General features: G+C 42.3%; 1 protein-coding gene across 2 annotated transcripts in view; it reads right to left on the bottom strand.

The window, feature by feature from the left end:
• SPIDR (scaffold protein involved in DNA repair) overlaps positions 1–22,294 on the bottom strand; it is a 501,036-nt gene that overhangs the window by 20,548 nt on the left and 458,194 nt on the right. For both annotated transcript variants that reach the window (XM_047073908.1, XM_047073910.1), the window contains exons 12-16: positions 14,369–14,456; positions 12,807–12,950; positions 12,655–12,714; positions 4,433–4,619; positions 3,576–3,728 (exon numbers count right to left, since the gene is read on the bottom strand). In XM_047073908.1, coding sequence (XP_046929864.1) covers positions 3,576–3,728; positions 4,433–4,619; positions 12,655–12,714; positions 12,807–12,950; positions 14,369–14,456 — 632 coding nt within the window. The remainder of the gene's footprint in view (positions 1–3,575; positions 3,729–4,432; positions 4,620–12,654; positions 12,715–12,806; positions 12,951–14,368; positions 14,457–22,294) is intronic.

The raw sequence follows: 22,294 nt of genomic DNA, 5'->3' as shown, positions 1-22,294 counted from the left end.
AACCCCTACAGCTGGTTGACTAAGTAGATGCTTTCCCCTTGAGATCAGCAACAGAGCAAGGAAACCCCCTGGCCCCATGTCTGCTCACTTCTATACTGCGGTTCTAGCTGAAACGGTGCTACAGGCGGTAGCAATTCTTACGGTCTTACAATAACAGGGTCCTGAACAGCTTAAGCAGTGTGGGTGCATGGTGGTTCCCCTCAAATGTGGGGCAGAGAACACCGCTCCCACACCCTTCTCTCTCCTCTGGGCCCCTGACCAATCCCGGGCTCTGAGAGAGGTGAGGGGTGGGAGAACAGGAGTAACCGCTGGAGAGAATGAAGGTGCGAGGGGGGCCTCTGGAGGTGGAGGAGATGTGCCAGCGGTAGCACGCTGTGGGCACAGTGACGAGGACAAATGCGCAGCGCATCTATCTGCTCCGGGGCATACATCTGCAGCGTGCACGGTCCTCACAGCCTGTGTGCCCAGGGGCCCAGCGCAGCCAGCGCTCAGATGCCCCAACAGTCCAGTCAGCCTCTGCAGACTCCCAGCCCTTCCTTACCGGCACGCTTCCAAACAGCCTGCCAGCAACCAACCCTGGCTCTGTACCACAGTCTATCTACAGCGCTCACAGAATTGCTTCATTTAAGACAACTGATCACACAGCCTCCGTGGCTGGCATGACTGGAATAGCAGAATGAGACAGAAACAGCTCCATCCCAAGAGGTCCCTGACTCCTCCAGCACAGAAAGCTTTTACAACTGCCCTTGGCATCTCCGTGGGTTTTCTATATGGCCTTCATCTGTCTGGAAGGCCTTCCCCAACTCTGCCTGACAAATCCTGACGGTCCCAAGGCCACCCACCCACTGCCTCATGGGCTTTTGCTGTCATCCAGCCCTCCTTGTCAGGGGCGGTCATCCTTCTCCAAGCCCCCAAAGCCTCATGTGCATTATCTCGTTTAACCCTCAACAATGCTTTAAGGTGGATTCTATTAGCCCTGTGTTAGGTGACAAAATGGAAGAGTCTGCTTTCTTCGGGACCACCAGGCTTTACTGCTCTCATTTCTCACTTTGAATCACAACTTTAGTTATGTTTTGGCCTTAACACTAAAAGAAAATGCACAGAAGAGAAGATCCAAATCGCCTGAACACAATGAATAAGTGCTCAACCTCACAAGCAGGCAGGAGAATGTGAATTGGAGCAACAATGGGACCAGAGATTTTGCTGTTTATAAAAATTACAAAAAGACTCAGGAATCTTATGATGGGCAAGGCTGGTGGGAACAGGTCCTCTTAGAAGGCCTTTTGGAAATATGAATTTCTGTATATTTTTTGGAAATTAACTTAATATCTTTTAATATTAAGAATACACAAGCCAATTGTGTGGCCACTTTGGAAAACACTTTTGCATTTCTTCAAAAAGGCTAAGCACAGGGTTTCCCATGTGACCCAGCAATTCCATCCCTAGATACATACCGAAAATTCGAAAACAGGGGTTCAAACAAAAAACTTGTCCATAAATATTCATAGCGGCACTACTTACAGTAGCCAGAAAGTGGAAATGACCCAATGTCCATCAACTGATGAATGGAAAAAACAAGATGTGGTGCCTCCATACAATGAAACATTCAGTCATAAAAAGAAATAAAGCGCTGACCCCATAGTACATCATGGATAACTTTGAAAACGTTATGCCAAATGAAAGAAGCCAATCATGACTTTGTGTATGTGAAATATCCAGAAAAAGCAAACCTATAAAGACGGAAAGTAGATCAGTGTTTTCCTAAGACCAGGGGAAGTGGCTGGGGTGGGAGAGCATAATGGCACTGACAATGGGCATGAGGTTTATTTTGGAATGATGACAGTGCCTTTTTTTTTTTTTTTTTTTTAAATATGGGTCTCAAACTTACAACCTGGAGATCAGGAGTTACATGCTCTACCGACTGAGCCAGCCAGGTGCCCCAACAATGTTTTAGGAAAACAGTGAGTTTTCCTCCCAGTGAGGACAGTGTCCTTTGCCAGCCTCCTACAGGCTGTGTGGGCAGAGGGCACAGTTTTGCGCCCCCTCCCTAATGTTTTAAATTAGATTGTAGTGACAGTTGCATATCTGTGAACATACTAAAACATCTTAAACGAATGAATTGTAGTGATGTAAGTTATACCTCAGTAAAGTTGTTTAAAAAATACACGAACCCTAAGACCCTGAAATCTTCCTGCAAAGAAATCAGTAGGAATTGATGTAAAGCGTGTTTATTTCAGCCTTGTTTATAATTGCAAAAACAGGGGAACATGTTTGATGCCCATCAGTGGAGAGACAGTTTATTCATAGAAGGGAATATTATGCAACAATTAATATCTTGAGTTAGATCTTTATCTACCCATCTGGATGGACATCCCTGCTAGAGTCCTAAGTGAGGAAAGCAAGCGCCAGGATAATGTGTTTTACAAAGTCGTGCAGTCGCACACACTCCCTCCGAAGGGGGCAAACGCATGTGCTCCTGTGTGTACAGAGTGCAGCATGGCAGGTGCACAGTAGGAAATAATTTCTCTTTCTCTTTATTCATCTTTCACTAGTTCCACTGGACAGGCACTACTTTTTTCACTAAAAAATTTAGAAAGTTAAAAAGGAGAATATTAATGCTATGTTGAGCCCCAGACTCACATATCCAATCAGCTACTGAAATGTCTTTTCAGATGGATCAAAACATCTAAACTCGTCAAGACATAGCTAAAATTGTGCTCTCAAAGCTGGCCTCTTCTGCCACGTCCGATTCCCTTCAACAGCTCTACTATCACCTTGCGGCCTAAACCGGGATCTCGGACGTCATCAGGTATGTTCCCAGCCTTCATCTGTGCCTTGCTTCCTCTGTACTGAATTCACTACCCAACCTGTCAGTTTCCCCCAACTAAACCCTCTTCCATGTTTACTTCACCTCTTCCCTTATCTCATGCCTTGGGACTGCTGTTTGCCCTCCCACTGGCTATTACCCAAGGCCCTGACCCTTCCACTCTGCTCTGCAGGGACAAACACTGGATCACCCTCCTGTCAACGACAGAGCACACTCCTGCCAGGGCCACCCACTTGGGCAGTGGTTGGCCTCTCAGCCTAGTCTCCAGTCATTCCCTCCATCCAGATGCCTTTCCGGCCCCCTTCCAAACTCTGGTGCTCCCTGACACTGCCCTGTCAGCAGCCTTTACGTGTCCTGGCTTTTTCCCTTCAGACATTCTTCCTGCCTCTATTCCTTCACCTACTTAGCTACTTCCTGCTTCAGATTGCAGCACAAAGCTCCTGTCCTTGGGGCAGCTACAGTGACCTCCCTAACAATGTGAGGTCCCAGCAATCAGTACTTGGAGCACTCTGAACGCTGCAGTTCCAAGTCTGATCGTGTGCATAGCTGACTGATGTCTTTCTATATAGACTGTGAGTCGAAGAGGCAAGAACCTCTTCTGATTTTGTTCCTTATGTATCCAAAGTCTGGAACATGTGAGACAACAATAAATACTTGCTTAATGAATGAGGAAACGAATATGAAGTATGATATTTAACAAAATGTAAATACCATTTCCATTTCCACCAGGATTGACTTGACTACCCACCTTGAACGCTGCAAATGGAGTTGACCTGAGTGACAGAATCCAGTTCATTGAGCTTCACAGGGCTCGTCAGTTCACAGGAAGGAGCACTGGAGGCCATACCCAAAAGGGGCTTTTGAAGCAAAAGGACACTTCGTTCAACACAAACAATCTGACCTGCCGACAGAGACACTTCGGATTATGGAAGCACTGAAGAGAAAGTGAGTTTTCCTCCCAGTGAGGACAGTGTCCTTTGCCAGCCTCCTACAGGCTGTGTGGGCAGAGGGCACAGTTTTGCGCCCCCTCCCTTGTGTCCTACGACACATGCACTGTGAAGAAAGGAAGTCCTAAAGCCACCAGTGTGCTAAGCTGGAAAAGCACACAAATACTAGATTCAAATTCAATTTGGAAAGGTGAATTTTGTGGTATGCAAATTACACCTCAATCACATAAAAAATATGTAGTTTAGGCAGGATTCTAATTTGATTCCTGGAAAAAAAGAGCTGATTGATCTAAGCATATATTTATAATGTTCCAGGCATTTGTTTGTTTTAAAAAGTGATGTTTCAGGCAATGGCTTCAGGTGGCTTTTGCACCTGTAAAGTGTGCCACCAAGAGACCATCTTTGAGTGACCAATGGCATCTTTCACAGGAGGTGTCAGCACTGCAAGCGTTCTAGTTCTGTCCAGGTGGCCATGACAGGGGTCATTTGAAGCCCCAGGCTGGTACCACGGGTCTCTTCCACTCCACACACCACGTCCGCAGTTGGCTTCATGAAGGGACGCAGTTCCAAGTAAGTCAGAGGCATTGACAAGCCACAATGCCATTCTGTGGCGTCTATCAGTGGCTGCTGGGTCAAAACTGGGAAGAAGAAAGCATACCCTGGGCTCGGAGAGTGTCCCTGAAGAGGAAGCTGTGAGGGGTAGCCTCGGCGAGCGCTTCCACGACTTCCTGGCTCAGCACACATGAGGGGGCCACACAGACTGGTACAGTTTTGGGGAGGCCAGAGTTATTCTCATCCTGCATCTGCAGGGTGACATCAGTCACCATCAGCCAAATCTCCCTTTGCTGCGGAAGAAGCAAATCATTTAGTTACAATTCAAAGACACAGTCAAGTCTATTAACTTTAATAGCTATTCTAACGTCTAAGACTTAAAAGAAAATTAATGTTTTTAACTTATTTTTTGAGAGAGAGAGCATAAGCAAGGGAGGGGCAGAGAGAGAGGGGACAGAGGATCCGAAGTGAGCCGACAGGCTGACAGCAGTGAGTCCGATGTGGGGCTCGGACTCACGAACTGTGAGGTTATGACCTGAGCCGAATTTGAACGCTAAACCGACAGAGCCACCCAGGCGCCCCTAATATCCAAACTTTTAAAAGCAATAATGTTAGATGATTATTACAACACTATTTTAGATATCATTCCCACAAATGTTTTCAAATATGTAATAGAGTCTGCGTGTCTTGGTCACTAGCAAACAATCCAACCTGATTGACACGGCTGAGCCCTGGGAACCCCAACCCTGTACTAGTTTAAAGGGCTCCTTTGCTGGGACACAGTCTGCCCTTCCTTGGCACTAATGTATTGTCCTTGACCTACTCAGGGAGATTTCACTGCTCTTTTTGTCCAGATCTCATGTTCCCATACCCAGAATGTGAATTACCACACTGTCTTATATTTAGTCCATACACATTCTTCTCTCCTGTTAGACGTAGGTTTCCTAGGGATCAGAGATTGTTATAAACTGAATGTTCACATCCACTCCCACATCCTCAATTCATAAGTTGAATTCCTGACCTCCAGTGTGATCGTAATGGTAGGTGCGGTATTCAGGAGGTAATTAGGTCATGAGGGTGTCACCTTGATGGTGGAATCAGGGTCCTTGTAACACATGAGGCAGTTTGTCTCCTCTCCTGCCTTCCACATTGCGAGGATGCAAAGACATATCCTTTTGTAAATCAACAGGAGGGGCCTCACTGAGAACCTGACCATGTTGGCAATTTGAACTCAGACCTGTGAGAAATGAACTGCTGCTGCTTAATCCATAGCAGCCCAAACTGACTAAGACAGGCATATTTATTACTGCCCTCAGACTTTGCATAGGGCCGTGGTATAAAGCAGGAATAAAATAACTGTTGTATCTGCAACAATTTTTCTTTTTCTTTTTTATTCTTTCAAGTATATAATAGAATCTACGTGTCTTGGTCACTAGCAAACAATTGGACCTGATAATAATTTTCTTTTTTTTTAAGTTCATTTATTTTTCAGAGAGAGAGAGAGAGAGAGAGCCAGAGGACAGAGAGAGAAGGGGAGAGAGAGAATCCCAAGCAGGCTCTGCACTATCAGCACAGAGCCCAATATGGGGCTCCAACTCACCAACTGTGAGATTGTGACCTGAGCCGAAATCAAGACTCAGACGCCTAACTGAGTCACCCAGGCACCCCTATAATTTTCTTTCATCTGCAAAAGTTGTAATGTCTTTTAAAGTTCATTATAGTGGTATTCTGCCCTTTACCCTTGGTCAGAGTTTAGGATTTAGTAGATCCAATGAGGCCAAGGATTTGCCTGGGAAGACCCTTGTAGTCAGTAGGGCTGGACCATGACAACCTGTCTGGCTTGAGGTTCAGTTGGTGTTGCTTGCGTGGATTGATGGCATGGTCAGTTTGAGGATTCCATTTGGCTGGTTGACAGGAATGGGCAGAGAAAGTGACTTGCATGGTAGGAGCTGTGGGTTTGGGTCAAGGGGGAGCTCACATGGTTGAAATGCTGATTACACATAAGAAATTAGAGTAAATTATATGGAGGAAAATGAGAGCCAGGTTTCTCACTATTAGATAAGGGAGTTATAAATATGGAAATGGGGAAAACCTAAAGTCAATTCTGTGGTAATGATCTACAGTTGGAGATATTGGTGTAAAATTAAGATTTCAGATATAGATGGAGAAATGGAAAGAAATACAGATTTATGTGTATGTGTGCATGGGTTTACATACATAATACTTCCTTGTTCTGTTCACTGAGAGGGTCTGAAGGCAATAACATGCCAGTGGCAATGAGCCCATCTAGTTACCAGACCTTTGTTTAAATGCTGTTTTCCATTAAAATCAACCAGGGCTCCTTGAAGAGATGGCTGTTTCCAGAGCAGAGAAAGCACAAGGTGAGTCTGAAACATCTTATTGTGTCAGACAGCAAGCAAGTACTTAAAAGGATACAGGAACATGCCCAAAGGGCACATGAGCCTGAATCTGGTAAATTTGAACATCCAAATAAACAACAGTAAGATTATAACTCATTGAATAAAAACTGAATTCACTGGTCCATACTGATATAAGTAAGTGAATACATAATTAAATCAAGGAAATAAAAAGCTCCTAAGTATAGCTGAATGCAACTAATAAATATAGAAGGTAAGCTAGAGTTAGAAAACTACCATTAGGTCACTATCAGAGTAATAATTCAGGCCAAGAATCATATGGATATTAAAATGAGTGAGTAAAAGTTTGATGAAAATAGGATATTTACATAGTCTCAATGTATCTTCCTACATACAAATATCTTCCCACCCATGTCCCACCCAAATATCTTCCTTTATATGGATCAGATAGTTACTAACTTTAGAGTGGAGAAAACTAGAAAACACCATATTTTTTTTTCAAAAGTTTTTAAATTCCAGTTAGTTGACATACAGTGTATGTTATTAGTTTCAGGTGTAGAATTTAGTGGTTCATCACTTCTATATAACACCCAGTGATCATCAAAGTGCCCTCCTTAACACCCATCACACATTAAGCTCATTCCCTGTCCACCTCCCCTCTAGCAACCCTATTTGTTCTCTATAGTTAAGAGTCTGTTTTCTGGTTTGCCTCTCTCTTTTTTTCCCCCTTTGCTCATTTGTTTTGTTTCTTAAGTTTCATATATGAGTGAAATCATATGGTCTTTGTCTTTCTCTGACTTATTTCACTTAGCACAATACTCACTAGCTCCATCCATGTCATTGCAAATAGGGAGATTTCTTTTTCACAACTAATATTATATATATCAATCACCTCTTCTTTATCCATTCATTAGTCAGTGGATATTGGGCTATTTTCATAATTTGGCTATTGTTGATAATGCTGCTATAAACATCGGGGTGCATGTGCCCCTTCAAATCTGTATTTTTGTATCCTTTGGATAAATACCTAGTAGTGCAATTGCTGGATTGTAGGGTAGTTCTACTTTTAACTTTTTGAGGAGCCTCCACACTGTTCTCCATAGTTCACCAGTTTGCACGCCCACCAACAGTGCAAAAGGGTTCCCCTTTCTCCATATCCTTGCCAACACCTGTTGTTTCCTGTGTTGTTACTCTTAGCCATTTTGATAGGTGTGAGGTGGTATCTCATGGTAGTCCTGATTTGTATTTCCCTGATGATAAGTGATTTTGAGCATCTTAGATAACACCATTGTAATCAGCTGATAAAATATTACAGCACTGGGACAAATCAGCTGTGTGCTTTCTGATACGAAGACAGTATTTTTATGTGGTATTCCTGACAAAAATGCATAGCTTGAATCTAGTCATGAGCTAACACGAGGCAAATCCAAAGGGAGAGATATTCTAAGTAACTGATCTCTATTCTTCAAAAATGTTAAGGTCCTAAAAAATAAGCAAAGATGCAGAAATGTTCTATTTGAAGAGGAAAGAAACATGACAGCTAAGTGCAATGCAAGATCCCGTATTGGACCATGGAATTATAAAGGATTTTAGGGGAACAACTAGCAAAATCACATTTTAAAAAATGGTAGATATCTCAGGAAGGGCAAAGATTTCTATAAGATTATCTATAGTTGGGACTTCTTCTGACAGCGTTCAAAGATTTTAGATACTCTTTGTAAATACCCTGGATTTGGCTTACTGTCTCTTTTTTAATTTCTTGATGAGCCAAAATTGTCTAACTTCCTTTGAAATTAACTATCAATTTATTGTTACCATTGGGGTTATGAATAAAATCAGTAACAAATAATATCCTCTGTAAAAAGACACAAATAACCAACTAATTGAAAGCTGTACTACCATTATTATTACTAAAATTTTATTAAAAATGGATCTCCTGGGGAGCCTGGGTGGTGCAGTCGGTTAAGCGTCCGACTTCAGCCAGGTCACGATCTCGCAGTCCGTGAGTTCGAGCCCCGCGTTGGGCTCTGGGCTGATGGCTCAGAACCTGGAGCCTGTTTCCGATTCTGTGTCTCCCTCTCTCTCTGCCCCTCCCCCGTTCATACTCTGTCTCTCTCTGTCCCAAAAATAAATAAACGTTGAAAAAAAAAAATGGATCTCTTCTGGGGCGCCTGGGTGGCTCAGACAGTTAAGTGTTTGACTCCTGATCTCAGTCAAGTCTTGATCTCATGGTTGTGAGTTCAAGCCCTGTGTTGGGTTCCATGCTGGGTGTGAAGCCTACTTAAGAACAACAACAACAAAAAAAGATCTCTTCCACACAAAAATGCCCCATTAATTTTTGACAAAGTTGCAAAAGCAATTCAATGGAAGAAGGACAACCTATCAACAAATAATGCTGGAACACTGGACATCTCTAGGCAAAAAAAAATGAACTTTGACCTAAACTACACACTTTATTAAAAAACCAACTCAAAAATGCAGCATACTCAAATGTAAAATTATAAATCTTCTGGAAAAGAACATAAAGCATAAATTTGGGGGGCACCTGGGTAGCTCAGTCAGTTGCGCATCTGACTCTTGATTTGGGCTCAGGTCATGATCTCACAGTTTGTGAGATCCAGCCCCATCCTGGGCTCTGTGCTGACAGTGAGAAGTCTGCTTGGGATTCTTTTTGTCTCTCTGCCTCTGCCCCTCCCCCATTCACGTGTGTGTGTGTGTGTGTGTGTGTGTGTGTGTGTGCGCGCGCGCGCGCGCGCGCGCGCGCGCGCTGAGCGCGTGCTCTCTGTCTCTTAAAAATAAGTAAACATTTAAAAAAAAAAGATAAACTTTGGGACCTAAGACTAGGCAAAGAGACTTGACTTGTCTTAGACTTAATGACAAAGGCATGATCCATAAGAGGGAAAGTTAATACATTTGACCACATAAAACTGAAAAACTCTGCTCTGCAAAACCCCTGTTGAAAGGATGAAAACACAGATTATAGACCCTGAGAAATATTGGCAAATCACATATCTGACAAAGGCTTTGTATAGAGATTATATAAAGAACTTAAAAAACTCAGCAGTTATATTCGGAATTTAAGAAACAAAACAGATGAACATATGAAAAGGAGGGACGGGAAGAGAAGAAAGGGAAACATACCACAAGAGACTCTTAACGAGAGAACAAACTGAGGATTGATGGAGGGACATAGGTGGGAGATGGGCTAAATGGGTAATGGGCATTAAGGACTGCACTTGTGATGAGCACTGGGTATTATATGTAAGTGATGAATCACTGAATTCTACTTCTGAAACCAATACTGCAGTGTATGTTATCTAACCAAAATATAAAAAATAAAAATATAAATATAAAAGAAAATGCCATATTGAAAAAATAAATAAAAATTCAGCAATAAACAAATAATCCAAACAGAAAATAGGCAAAAGACATGTATAGACATTTCATCAAAGAAGTTATACAGATGGCAAATAAACACATGAAAAGATGTTCAACATTATTAGTTCTCTGGATGAATCTCTAGAGAATTTTATTAATTGGGGGAAAAATAATCCCAAACAAATAGCTCCCAAAGGAGCTGTTACAGGTTGAATTGTGTCCCTCCAAAAAGATCGGTTGAAGTCCTAACTCTAGTATGTCAGAATGTGATCTAATTTGAAACTAAAGTCTTTATAAATGTAACCAAGTTAAGAGGAGATCATTTCAGCAGGCCCTCATCCAATATGACTGGTGTCCTTAAAAGAAAAGGAAATTTGGATTCTGATAGGCACAGAGGGAAGGCCATGTGCCTGGGGTGATGCGTGTATGTGCCAAGGATTGCCAGCAAACACCAGAAGCTGGAAGAGGCAAGGAGATTTTCCCTCAAGCCGTCACAGAGAGCATGGCCCTGCTGATACCTTCCTTGATTTCAGACTTTTAGCCTCCAGAAGTGTGAAATGATATATTTCTGTTGTTTTCAGCGATCCAGCTTTTGGTACTTTGTGCAGCTGGCCTAGGAGACATCACTGATATATATTGCGTGGTCTCATTTGTGTAACTATCATGAAATGACCTAATTATGAAGATGACACCAGATTAGTGGCTGATGTCACTTTCTTGGTTAGGGTGTTAAATGGTAGCTACTCTGGGTATGAGAAGTTAGTACAGGGCAGGCTACATGGGAGGACACTGTTTCTTTGCAGCCTACATGAATCTATAATTACTATTCATCTAAAAGGTTAGAATAATTTTATTCAAAATACAAGTCAAGGGGGCACCTGGCTGGCTAAGTTGGGTAGAGCATGCAACTCTTGATCTCAGGGTTGTCAGTTTGAGCCTAAGTTAGGGGTAGAGATTACTTAAAGATAAAATCATTAAAAAAAAGGTAAATATCTTTTTCACCTGCATGACTTGGCCATTTGTATAATGGAGATACAATAGAATCTTCTTTAAAAACTCAGGTTCTTGCAGCGACTCCTAGTGCCCTTCTTAAAGTCAACCAGCACTGTAATGTACAGGTGACTGGCTGGACCACACTGTGGCCCCAGGACCTAGCTTATTTCAATTCCTCCCCGAGGAGGTTGGTTTCTGGTGATTCTCTGCCCCACAAAAGCAGAACACAGGAGGTACAGAGAATTATAACGCATTGAGGAATCTGTTCCTTTGGGTTCCAAGCCCGTCACCTAAGTACTACCAATCCTTCGGTACATACTCCCACTGAAACCCACGCTTGCTGGCAGGCTGCACCTGTGCTAATGGAAGCCTATTTCTTGGCAGAAAACTCAGGACAGGAGGGTATCAGTGTTCTCAATTGGCCAGAAGGCAAGGCTCCTTCATGCAGTGAGGCAGACGACCTGTAGTTTGTCTCTCTCTGTCCACTGGGGCTAGCAGTGAGACTTAGCTATGGTATATCGGACACCTGCTCTCTTTACTTCCCACCTCTGCTGTCAGCTGGGGCTGTGGGCAGGTGAGCCTCTACGGGCACCAACGTGTGCTATATTGCCCCCAAGGACAGCAGTCTATCTGCAGAGTAAATGGCAGCCGCACAGTGAACCACTGCCTGTGACACAGTCATACGACCTGAAATGTGTGTTAGAATAATAGGCAAGGTGCCAGGTGCCAAGCATGTCTTAACATACTAAGTGTCCTGCAGACGGTGGGCGGGGGAATTTGCAGTCAGCCTTCGGTTTGCTTCAGGGTTGGAAGGTAAGAGGCACCTCAGGTACCTGGATATCACCCTCAGTGAGGGCCTGTCGCCCTGCCTGTTGAGCCAAATACTGGGTGGCTCATAGGAAGCACTGTGAATGACTGAGGCCAGTCACTCTCTTATTCCTCAGGAGGGGTATCAATTCACTGTCAAATGATTAAGAAGTGAACGGAGAAAAGGAAAACGAGGACTGAACAATGGGATGGTCTGTATTCCTCCGGTGACAGATTTGCATGGATGTTCCTCTCTGAGTTAAGGTCCAGCAGAGGTTTTTTCTTCTGGCAGAACTTACGGCAGGCGTCCCGCTTACCAAAAACATCTCTTTCCCTTTTCTGCTCCTAGCTGATTTGTTGAGTGGCAAGGCGGCAAACGAGCATCTCCCCAGGACTGCCAAAGCCTCCCAGGGGCCACGGGGCTTCCTTCACCTGTCGCTAACTCAGAGCTCTTGGACAGTGCTGGCAGGGGCTGAGCTCAGTCCTGAGAGTCCTCCTTCTACCCCCTTCCTACGAAAGGAATGCACAGCGCGGGGCTGAGACCTTCTCAGGCAGGCTATGCCTAGGCTGCTTCACACCCAGGACATACCACACTGGCTGGCAGGCTGCACCTGCACAAGAAATGCATATACTGCTGCCTAGGCTAGGAGCACGCATAACTGGATTTTAAAAACGCTTTTCCATTTTAGCACTCCATTAATTTCTATGAGAGGTTATCCTTTAGTAAACTTTTTAACACCTTATCGGAAGGAGAGAGAGAGGGATCGATTACCTGTGATCTTTGATAGATCACTCTGGCATAGAAACTGCAACGTGTACCGCGGTCATCGGTCTGGAAAGGCATTGAAAATGATTAGAACATGACACAAAACACACACATACAGTGAAAGTAGTTAAAGACCCTATCAGAAACACAGACGATACCTGAAGAATTTCTCTTAAGAAGCGGGTAACTGGAGGTTGGTAAAGCTTAGAAATGTGGTCTTCTTCTATGACGTCAATCTGTCCCACGCTTGGATGAGCGGAGAGGATGTAACAGAAGCTAGGAGGAGGCACACGAGTTTCTACCTGTTTGAAAGGAAGGCAAAGGCAAACATAAGTGTGCTGGTAAAGATTCAAATACATTATTAAAATCTACTCTTTAATATATAGGTATTTATTCACAGATGCATTCTATCTCCCTGGAAGGTTATATAAGAAATTGGTATGTTGTTTATCTTTGGGAACAAACATAAGAACTTTTACACTTTTTGAATTTACTACGGATTCAAGATTTCATTAAAAACAAAAATTCTTCAGGAGTACCTGGGTGGCTCAGGTGGTTAAGCATCCGACTCTAGATTTGGGCTCAGGTCACGATCTCATGGTTTGTGAGTTCGAGCCCTGGATCAGGTTCCATGCTGGTAATATGGAGCCTGCTTGGGATTCTCTCTCTCCCCCTCTCTGCCCCTCCCGAGCTCTCTCTCTCTCTAAGCAAATAAATAAACTTAAAAAAATTAAATAACAAAAACAAAAACAAACCATTCTTCAGAGTATATCTGAAAACACCATTTAGAAACTTCTTCCTCTTTGAGCGCCTGGGTGGCTCAGTCTGTTAAGTGTCTGACTTCAGCTCAGGTCATGATCTCGAGCCCTGCATCGGGCTCCGTACTGACAGCTCAGAGCCTGAAGCCTGCTTCACATTCTGTGTTCCCCCACCCCTCTCTGCCCCTGCCCCACTTATGCTCTCTGTCTCTCTCTCTCTCTCTCTCAAAAAATGAATACACATTAAAAATAAATAAAAAAATAAGTACACTTCTTCCCTTTTAAAAAAAAATGGGTACTGTTGACAACTGTTTACTGGTCTAGCACAGTACAGAGTTATAGTCTTAGCAGTCTGCTAGGAACTCAGCTACCACACAAACAAGACAGCCCCCAGTTTTCAGCTTTCAGAGCTATGGCCCAAAGCAGCCGCTGGCCAGTCTGGTGGATATATTTGAGGATGGTGAAGAAGGGACACATTTTAATCAGTCAGTTTTACTACCTGTGAGCAACTACCATAAACAATTTGATGCAGTAGAAGGGAAGTCCCTGGCTAACCGGGTAGTTGTACCAATACCATGGGTTTTATTTACCACATTATATGAGTTTGTGCTCTAATTGGTAACTGAATGTTGGTTCTAACAGTATCTGGGAGGCAGAGGGGAAAACACCCTGTGTCTTATTTAGTACGAGGCTAAGACCCTAATTATTACAATGGCATGCAGTGGTTGTGGTTTTAAGACATCGTCATAAATTAACCTCAAGAAGAATGGAGTGTGGCATAGCAAAGAAAGCAGCCAGAGGCTGGACTTCAGACTGAGGTGAACTAGTCTGAATCTCTGTCCTCCTGGCTGATGGTCACTGGACCTCGGCTTCTCGGGGATGTGAACTGTGGGTGGGGCCTGACTCAGCACCCGGCATGGTGCAGGTGTCAGTCAGGGGAAGCCCCTCAGATGCTGGCTTACCTCTTCATGGGCTTGGCCACGGCCAGGTGCTTTCAGAGGCATGGCTGGAGGCCACATGGTGTCAATCAAGCTGAAAAGCCCTGCTGTCCTGGGAAAAAAAAAGATGCTGTTGATGGTATTCATCACTTAAGTGCCTGTTCATGATCTGGGCATGTGCAGTTTTGCTTAACAGGTACTATCCCTAATGCCAAGGAGACACCATTCAGGATGTGTGCTGATTCGGATGGGGAAGACACTGTCACACAGACAAACGGGCCTTTGAAATCGCGCAAGAACAGGAAGGAGTTTGTCCATTACATTGTGATACAGCTCCCCAATCAAGTATTTTTTTTTTAATTTTTTTTTCAATGTTTATTCATTTTTGGGACAGAGAGAGACAGAGCATGAACGGGGGAGGGGCAGAGAGAGAGAGAGACACAGAATCAGAAACAGGCTCCAGGCTCTGAGCCATCAGCCCAGAGCCTGACGCGGGGCTCGAACTCCCGGACCGCGAGATCGTGACCTGGCTGAAGTCGGACGCTTAACCGACTGCGCCACCCAGGCGCCCCTCCAATCAAGTATTGTACAGCCATTGAAGTGGTTACATAGAAGTGTTTAAGAAAATGGGAAAATGTTTCTGATACCTTGCTAATGGAAAAGCAGGCAACAAACTATAATGTCTTTCTCTATGTATGTATCTATGCACATACCTACGTGTAATAAGCCAAAAGAAAAGGGTACTGAAAGATATACAAATGATTTCAGTGGTTATCTGAGTGCAGCTTAGAAGTAACACTTTCTTCCTTTGGCTTTTATGTGTTTCCTATCTTTTTCCAAATAGGTATGTATTACTCATAAGAAGAAAAATTATCAATAAGCTATCTAAAGTAAAAAAGATAGCCAGACGTACAAGGACAAATATTATATGATTCCACTCATGAGGTTCCTAGAGCAATCAAACTTGTACAAACAGAAAGTGGAATGATGCTTGCTAAGGGCTGAGGGGGTGGGAAACAGGCGGTTAGTGTTGAATGGTCATAGAGTTTTAGTTTGGGAAGATGGAAACATTCTAGAGCTGGAGGGGTGTGACGGATGTTGAACAGTGTGATGTACTCAATGACACTACTAATGGTTAAGGTGGAAAATTTGTTATCTACATTTTATCACACTAAACCCCCCCCCCCCGTTTTAGTTGGTATGCACGCACGTGTGCACATACACACACATCTCACAAAGCCTTCTTAGATTTTGCTCTCTCAACAAGATCGAATGCATGTGTGAGTAAATATCTATATATTCTTATTTCTTTCAATGTTTAACAGCAAGTTTTAGGTGCTTAGGATCTAGCAGCTAACAAAACTGAACAACTCAGAACCTGAAGATGAGGGTCTTAGCTTGCACTAGACAACACAAGCACCTCCCCACCCCCTTTGGGTTCCTCAAATTAATTTCAATAGAATCGTAGGGCATGGCCTGTGACAAACACCAAGCTCAATAGCATTCCTGTGAATTTTTAGGTTTTGGGTCAAAATCAAGCAAACAAATAAGCAAAATGTGGGTAACACATGGTAAAAAGGGATTGCCTGTGAAAATGTACTCTCTCCCTCTCTTGATTAATTCTGAGAAGTACCCTGTTGCAGCTGTCTGTGTGAGTGACGGACAGGGCTGGGGGACCCAGGGCTGCCTAAGGTCAGGAAAAGCTGTCAGGGAAGGTGCAGAGGTAAGCTCATTTGACCTCTCACTGCCCTTCCCCAAGACTAAGGAATGGGGTGGGCCCATGATGTCTCTCCCCGGGGGTGGGTGGGGTGGCAGGAAGGACATGGGACACGGACTTGCCTCTTGCTCTCTGTCTGCCACGTGCCCAGTACTTCCTGCTCCTGGCTTGGCTCCTTTCTTTTCCCGGAGCATGCCACCTGACTCATGTTCCTCTGCCGTCCTCTCACTGTTTGATGTGAGCTCCCCAGTGGGTGGGCATCAATTTGTCCTGGTTGCAGAGAAGTGCCAGCCCAGACAAACTGGTCAAGAGACTAGGCAGATGAGGAACACCCAGCTATCACAAACACCTACATACTTCACTGCAGAAATCAGACCTAACACACTCGATATGCTCATTTCCTATTTGCAGTCTGGAGAAATGCAAGGTTGGCGGGCAAACAGTAATTTTCTACACCAATAAATATGTCCATTTCTCACCTTAGACCTGACTACATTTCAAAGGCAAAGCTAAGACTTTGCTCAAGCCCCTCGTTTACGACGGAGTGGGTACAGCATGGGCCTTGCAACAAGACCTGTCTCTTGTTCTAGTTCTGCATTTTATATACTGTGAAACCTTAAGAAAGTTTGCTTAATTCCTGCACCTTCCGTCTCCTCTTCTGTAAAGTTGGGAGAGATCAGTACACACCTGTTGTGTTACTGCAAGGGGTGAAAAACATACTGCGAGTACAGCATCTACTAGGGTTTCTATGCTCAGAATAAGTACTCAACATGTTGGGCATCTGATGCTCTTGTAATTATTCATATTGCTAATTGTTTAGGATATTAGCTTCTTTTTTTAAAGTTTATTTATTTATTTTTTGAGGGGGGTAGGGGAGAGAGAGAGAGAGAGAGAGAGAGAGAGAGAGAGAGAGAGAGTGTATTCCAAGCAGGCTCCACGCTGAACCCTACGTAGGGCTGGATCTCACGACCCCAAGATCTTGAGCCGAGATCAAGAGTCAGGCATTTAACCGACTAGGCCATCCAAGTGCCCTTAGGCTATTAACTTCTATGCTGTTTTCTGTTCAAAAATTTCCCAGTTGAAGACAAGATTTTAACCCCAGAGTGACCTTCTTTGTGAAGGAACAGAGTCAAATTAAAGGTATGATGAAAAGATGATTCTTTATACAGAACAGGAAAATAACACTTTCCAGAGAGTGACCAAGTGTTTATCGATTTTCCTAAATTTTTAGAGTTTCTGTTGTGTGGAGTCCATAAACTCCAAGAAGACAAGGTTCTATGGTGGGTTAGGGTTGTCACATGCAGCCTACCTGTGGCTTAGCCAGACACACTGGAGTGGGAGACTCTGGAAAACCTGGTGTAAAAGATACATGTAAGATCTGGACAAATGGAAGTTTCTTCAATTTATAACCATGAAGTCCTTTTTGGAAGCAGTGTTCCCTTGGAATTTTCTTTGACAAGTGCTATACTATGAATATAGCCTTAGAAAAGTTCTTTTTGAATTTAATGATGCTTACTTATTTAGAGGATGCTAGTGGCTAATTTTAAAAGTTTGGACCGGTTACACATTTATACTTTAATGCATTAAATAAAAAAATCTTATAAAAAATCAGCTTCTCTACCGTTTTGAAAAATAGATGTGATTCAGATGGCTCTGTGAACTACAGCTTTTGTCTCAGGCAGCACGCACATCCCTCGAAATGACTCCAGCCTCTGATTGGGACAGACTTTGTGCCGAAGCTAACTTTTGGCACAGTTACAGTGTATTGTTCTTCTCACTTCAGTCCTTCCCATTCATTTTTGTATCAGGTTTCACTTTGTTGCATAGGAAACTCATTCTTTCTAAAAAGCCATCCCTTTAAAATATGTTTAAAACAACAAACAAATTATCTCATGGGTAGATGCCACCAAAAGTTTATATTTTCATTTTTTTTAAGTTGTAAAATATATGTTTAATTAAAATAGAGGGGGAAAAGGACATACAGAAAAAGTCATCCAGTTTATGGTAAAAAAATATGAAAAAAAATCTGAAAACATCATTTTGCCAGAATAAATTTCTTAGGATATATCTTAATTTATAGATTGCATAAAGTGAATCTGCAGAAAAATTTGGGTCACATCTCAGAAAACTAGAAAGCTTCCATAGCTATATTTTATTTATAGCAACAGGGTAGTATTTAAATGGGAAGACATCAAGATATACGCACATATTAAAATTATATTTACCAAAATGCACACTTAAAATGGTTAAAATTGTATTTTGTTATATATATACATGCATATGTATATATATATGTATACTCATTTTTCATAAAAAAGTTATATTTACCATGAAAATGAGTACCTAGTATTTTGGCTGAGGATTGTTGACAGCTCATGGAAAGAGTTATACTCCCTTCTATGTGAGATGTGATATAATATAAGCATCCCAAATTCTTTACAGCAGAACACAATTTTTATTTTATTTTTCAATTTAGTTTTTAAACTGTTGGTTTATTTATTTATTTAGCGTGTGCACACTGCGTGCTTGTGGGTGGGAGAGGGGCAGAGAGAGAAAGAGAGAGAGAATCCCAAGCAGGCTGCATGCTGTCAGTGCAGAGCCCAACTTGGGGCTTGATCCCATGAGCCTGATCATGACCTGAGCTGAAATCAAGAGTCAGACGCTTAACCAACTGAGCCTCCCAAGTGTCCTTAAATCTAATTTTTAAAACTGAGATATGTCACATACCAAAAAATTAATCCTTTTAAAGTGTACACTGCATGGTTTTTATTGTATTCATAGACTTGTGGAACTTTCACCACTGTCTACTTCCAGAATGTTTCCTCATGCCAATACCATCCCAGGTACACCCTGTGCTGTGCCCGTCAGCAGTCACTCTTGCTACAGATCTACTTGCTGTTTTTATGGGCATTGTATACAAATGGAATAATATTAAATATGGTCTTTTGTGTCTGGCTTCTTTTACTCAGCATCATGTCTTTAAGGTTCATCCATGTTATAGCATGTGTCAGTACTATATTCCTTTTTTGGCTGAATAATCCATGGTATGGATAAATGACATTTTATTATCCATTCATCAGTTCATGGACATTTGGGTTATTTCCCAAATTCTCAGCTGTTATGAAAACTGTTGCTATGAACATCCATATACAAGTTTCTGTGTAGACACATGTTTTCAATTCTCTTACGCAGATAACCTAGGAGTAATTTGCTGGGTCATATGGTAATTCTGTGTTTAACTTTTTGAGGAACTACCTAACTGTGGTGCATAGTGCTGGCACTGCACCATTTTATATCCCAACAATGTGTGGGGTTATAAATCCAATTTTGTTTGTAAGTTATTACACATATTTAAAAAAATTTGGAAACATGAAATTTTATATCTGGAATGATTTATAAAAGAACACTTGGTTTTTTTATCCTATATTCGCTTTTATGCTTTTCGGATGCTTTGAAATTTTAATAGAACATATACAACACTTTTATAATCTATTTTGAAAACCAAAAAGCTGGGGCTGTGTTAAAACAGTGGTAACCATGGCACAAGAACAGACACTCAGATCAATGGGACAGAATAGAGAACCCAGAAATGGACCCACAAACGTATGGCCAACTAATCTTTGACAAAGCTGGAAAGAATATCCAATGGAATAAAGACAGTCTCTTCAGCAAGCGGTGCTGGGAAAACTGGACAGCGACATGCAGAAGAATGAACCTGGAACACTTTCTTACACCAGACACAAAAATAAACTCAAAATGGATGAAACACCTCAATGTAAGACAGGAAGCCATCAAAATCCTCGAGGAGAAAGTAGGCAAAAACCTCTCTGATCTTGCCCGCAGCAACTTCTTACTCAGCATGTCTCCGGAGGAAAGGGAAACAAAAGCAAAAATGAACTACTGGGACCTCATCAAAATAAAAAGCTTCTACACAGCAAAGGAAACAATCAGCAAAACTAAAAGGCAACTGACAGAATGGGAGAAGATATTTGCAAATGACATATCAGATAAAGGGTTAGTATCCAAAAATCTATAAAGAACTTATCAAACTCAACACTCAAAAAACAAATAATCCAGTGAAGAAATGGGCAAAAGACATGAATAGACACTTCCCCAAGGAAGACATCCAGATGGCCAACCGACACATGAGAAAATGCTCAACATCACTCATCATCAGGGAAATACAAGTCAAAACCACAATGAGATACCACCTTACACCTATCAGTATGGCTAACATTAACAACTCAGGCAACAACAGATGTTGGCGAGGAGGATGCGGAGAAAGAGGATCTCTTTTGCATTGTTGGTGGGAATGCAAGCTGGTGCAGTCACTCTGGATTGCACTACTGGATTGCACTACTGGATTGCAATTGCACTACTAGGCATTTATCCACGGGATACAGGTGTGCTGTTTTGAAGGGACACATGCACCCCATGTTTAGAACAGCACTATCAACAATAGCCAAAGTATGGAAAGAGCCCAAATATCCATTGATGGATGAATGGATAAAGAAGATGTGGTACATATGTATAATGGAGTATTCCTCAGCAATCAAAGAATGAAATCTTGCCATTTGCAACTATGTTGCAATGGATGGAACTGGAGGGTATTATGCTAAGTGAAATTAGTCAGAGAAAGACAAAAATCATATGACTTCACTCATATGAGGACTTTAAGAGACAAAACAGATGAACATAAGGGAAGGGAAACAAAAATAATGTAAAAACAGGGAGGGGGACAAAACATAAGAGACTCATAAATATGGAGAACAATCAGGGTTGCTGGAGGGGTTGTGGGAGGGGGGATGGGCTAAATGGGTAAGGGGCATTAAGGAATCTCCTCCTGAAATCATTGTTTCACTATATGCTAACTAATTTGAATGTAAATTTTAAAAAATAAAAAGTAAAATTAAAAAACAAAACAAAACAACAACAAACAAAACAGTGGTAACCAATGGAGAGAAGTATCTTAAAGTGAAGAGCACATCGTCTTTAGTCTCACACAGGTCTGGTCTGAGCCTAGCTGTGATCCACCCAGCCACGGGACTGTGGACATGTTTCCATGTTTCCATACATTCTGTATGGAATGTATCCTTTGTGCCTGACTGTGGCATAAATGGTAACTGCTATTGCTATTACTGGTGTTTTTAGGTACATTCAAATAAAGTCCCCCAAAAGTAATATAATTTAATTCACCATTACTTATTACTATTTTAAACTATTTAATCAGTAATTCATTTGATTTTTCAAAAAACCTTATTTTGAACTAATTATAGACTCATGGAAAGTAGCAAAGATAGTACAGAGATCCTGTGTGGCCTTCACCCACTTTCTTATAAATAGTCTAGGTGTGTAAAGTACTAGCATAGAATAAACTAGTGATACAACTATTCATAATTGCAAAGTATACTCTTTTCCTTTAAAAAAAATTTTTTTTTCAAGTTTTATTTTTCATATTTGTGAGAGAGACGGAGACAGAGCATGGGTGGGGGGGGGGGTGGAAAGGGCAGAGAGATGGAGACAGAATCTGAAGCAGGATCCAGGCTCTGAGCTGTTAGCACAGAGCCTGACACAGGGCTCGAACTCACGAACTGTGAGATCATGACCTGAGCTGAAGTTGGACGCCTAACTGAGCCACCCAGGCGCCCCCAAAGTATACTCTTTTTCGAAGATACCTCTATGACCAACAGCATAAGCAGGATGTGGGGCATGAGATTTCCTTTAAAATGGTTTTCAACTCTTCCACTCTCTAAAGCAAGCGCCACCCCTAACTGGAACTGGTTACAGTATAAAAGGTGCCTTCTTAGATTACTTAGGAAAAAGTTCCTGGAGTGACTCCTTAGGAGAGATACAATAGAATGAAGAGTATCACACTTTTTAAATCTAATTAAGGTCCCAGAGATTGATTGAAACTTAGGATTGCAATAGAGGTGAAGGTTGTTCAGAAGGGAATACTGCCCCATCATGCCTTGGGGTACACATCTCCAATCCCACCAATGCTGCTGGAGATGGGATTTGCTTTGATGGAGTGCTGGAGGCAGAATGGGGTATAGAGAGGACACCTTTCATACATAATGTGGGCAAGTCCTGAAATCTCTCTTGGACTCACTTTCCTCCCTTCTAGGATTTGGTGGTTCTCCAGTTTATAATGCTAGCATTCCTTGCTGACGTGTGTCTCTGCTTGAGAAGGAAATGTGATTCCCAAATCTCCAGTGTTAGGTAAAGGTGAAGTT

The sequence above is a fragment of the Lynx rufus genome, unplaced genomic scaffold (assembly GCF_022079265.1).
Source record: "Lynx rufus isolate CCGP_SWC_20201006 ecotype Redwood Valley unplaced genomic scaffold, mLynRuf1.p SCAF_12, whole genome shotgun sequence".
Taxonomy (NCBI): domain Eukaryota; kingdom Metazoa; phylum Chordata; class Mammalia; order Carnivora; family Felidae; genus Lynx; species Lynx rufus.
This window is presented reverse-complemented; position numbering and strand designations above follow the sequence as displayed.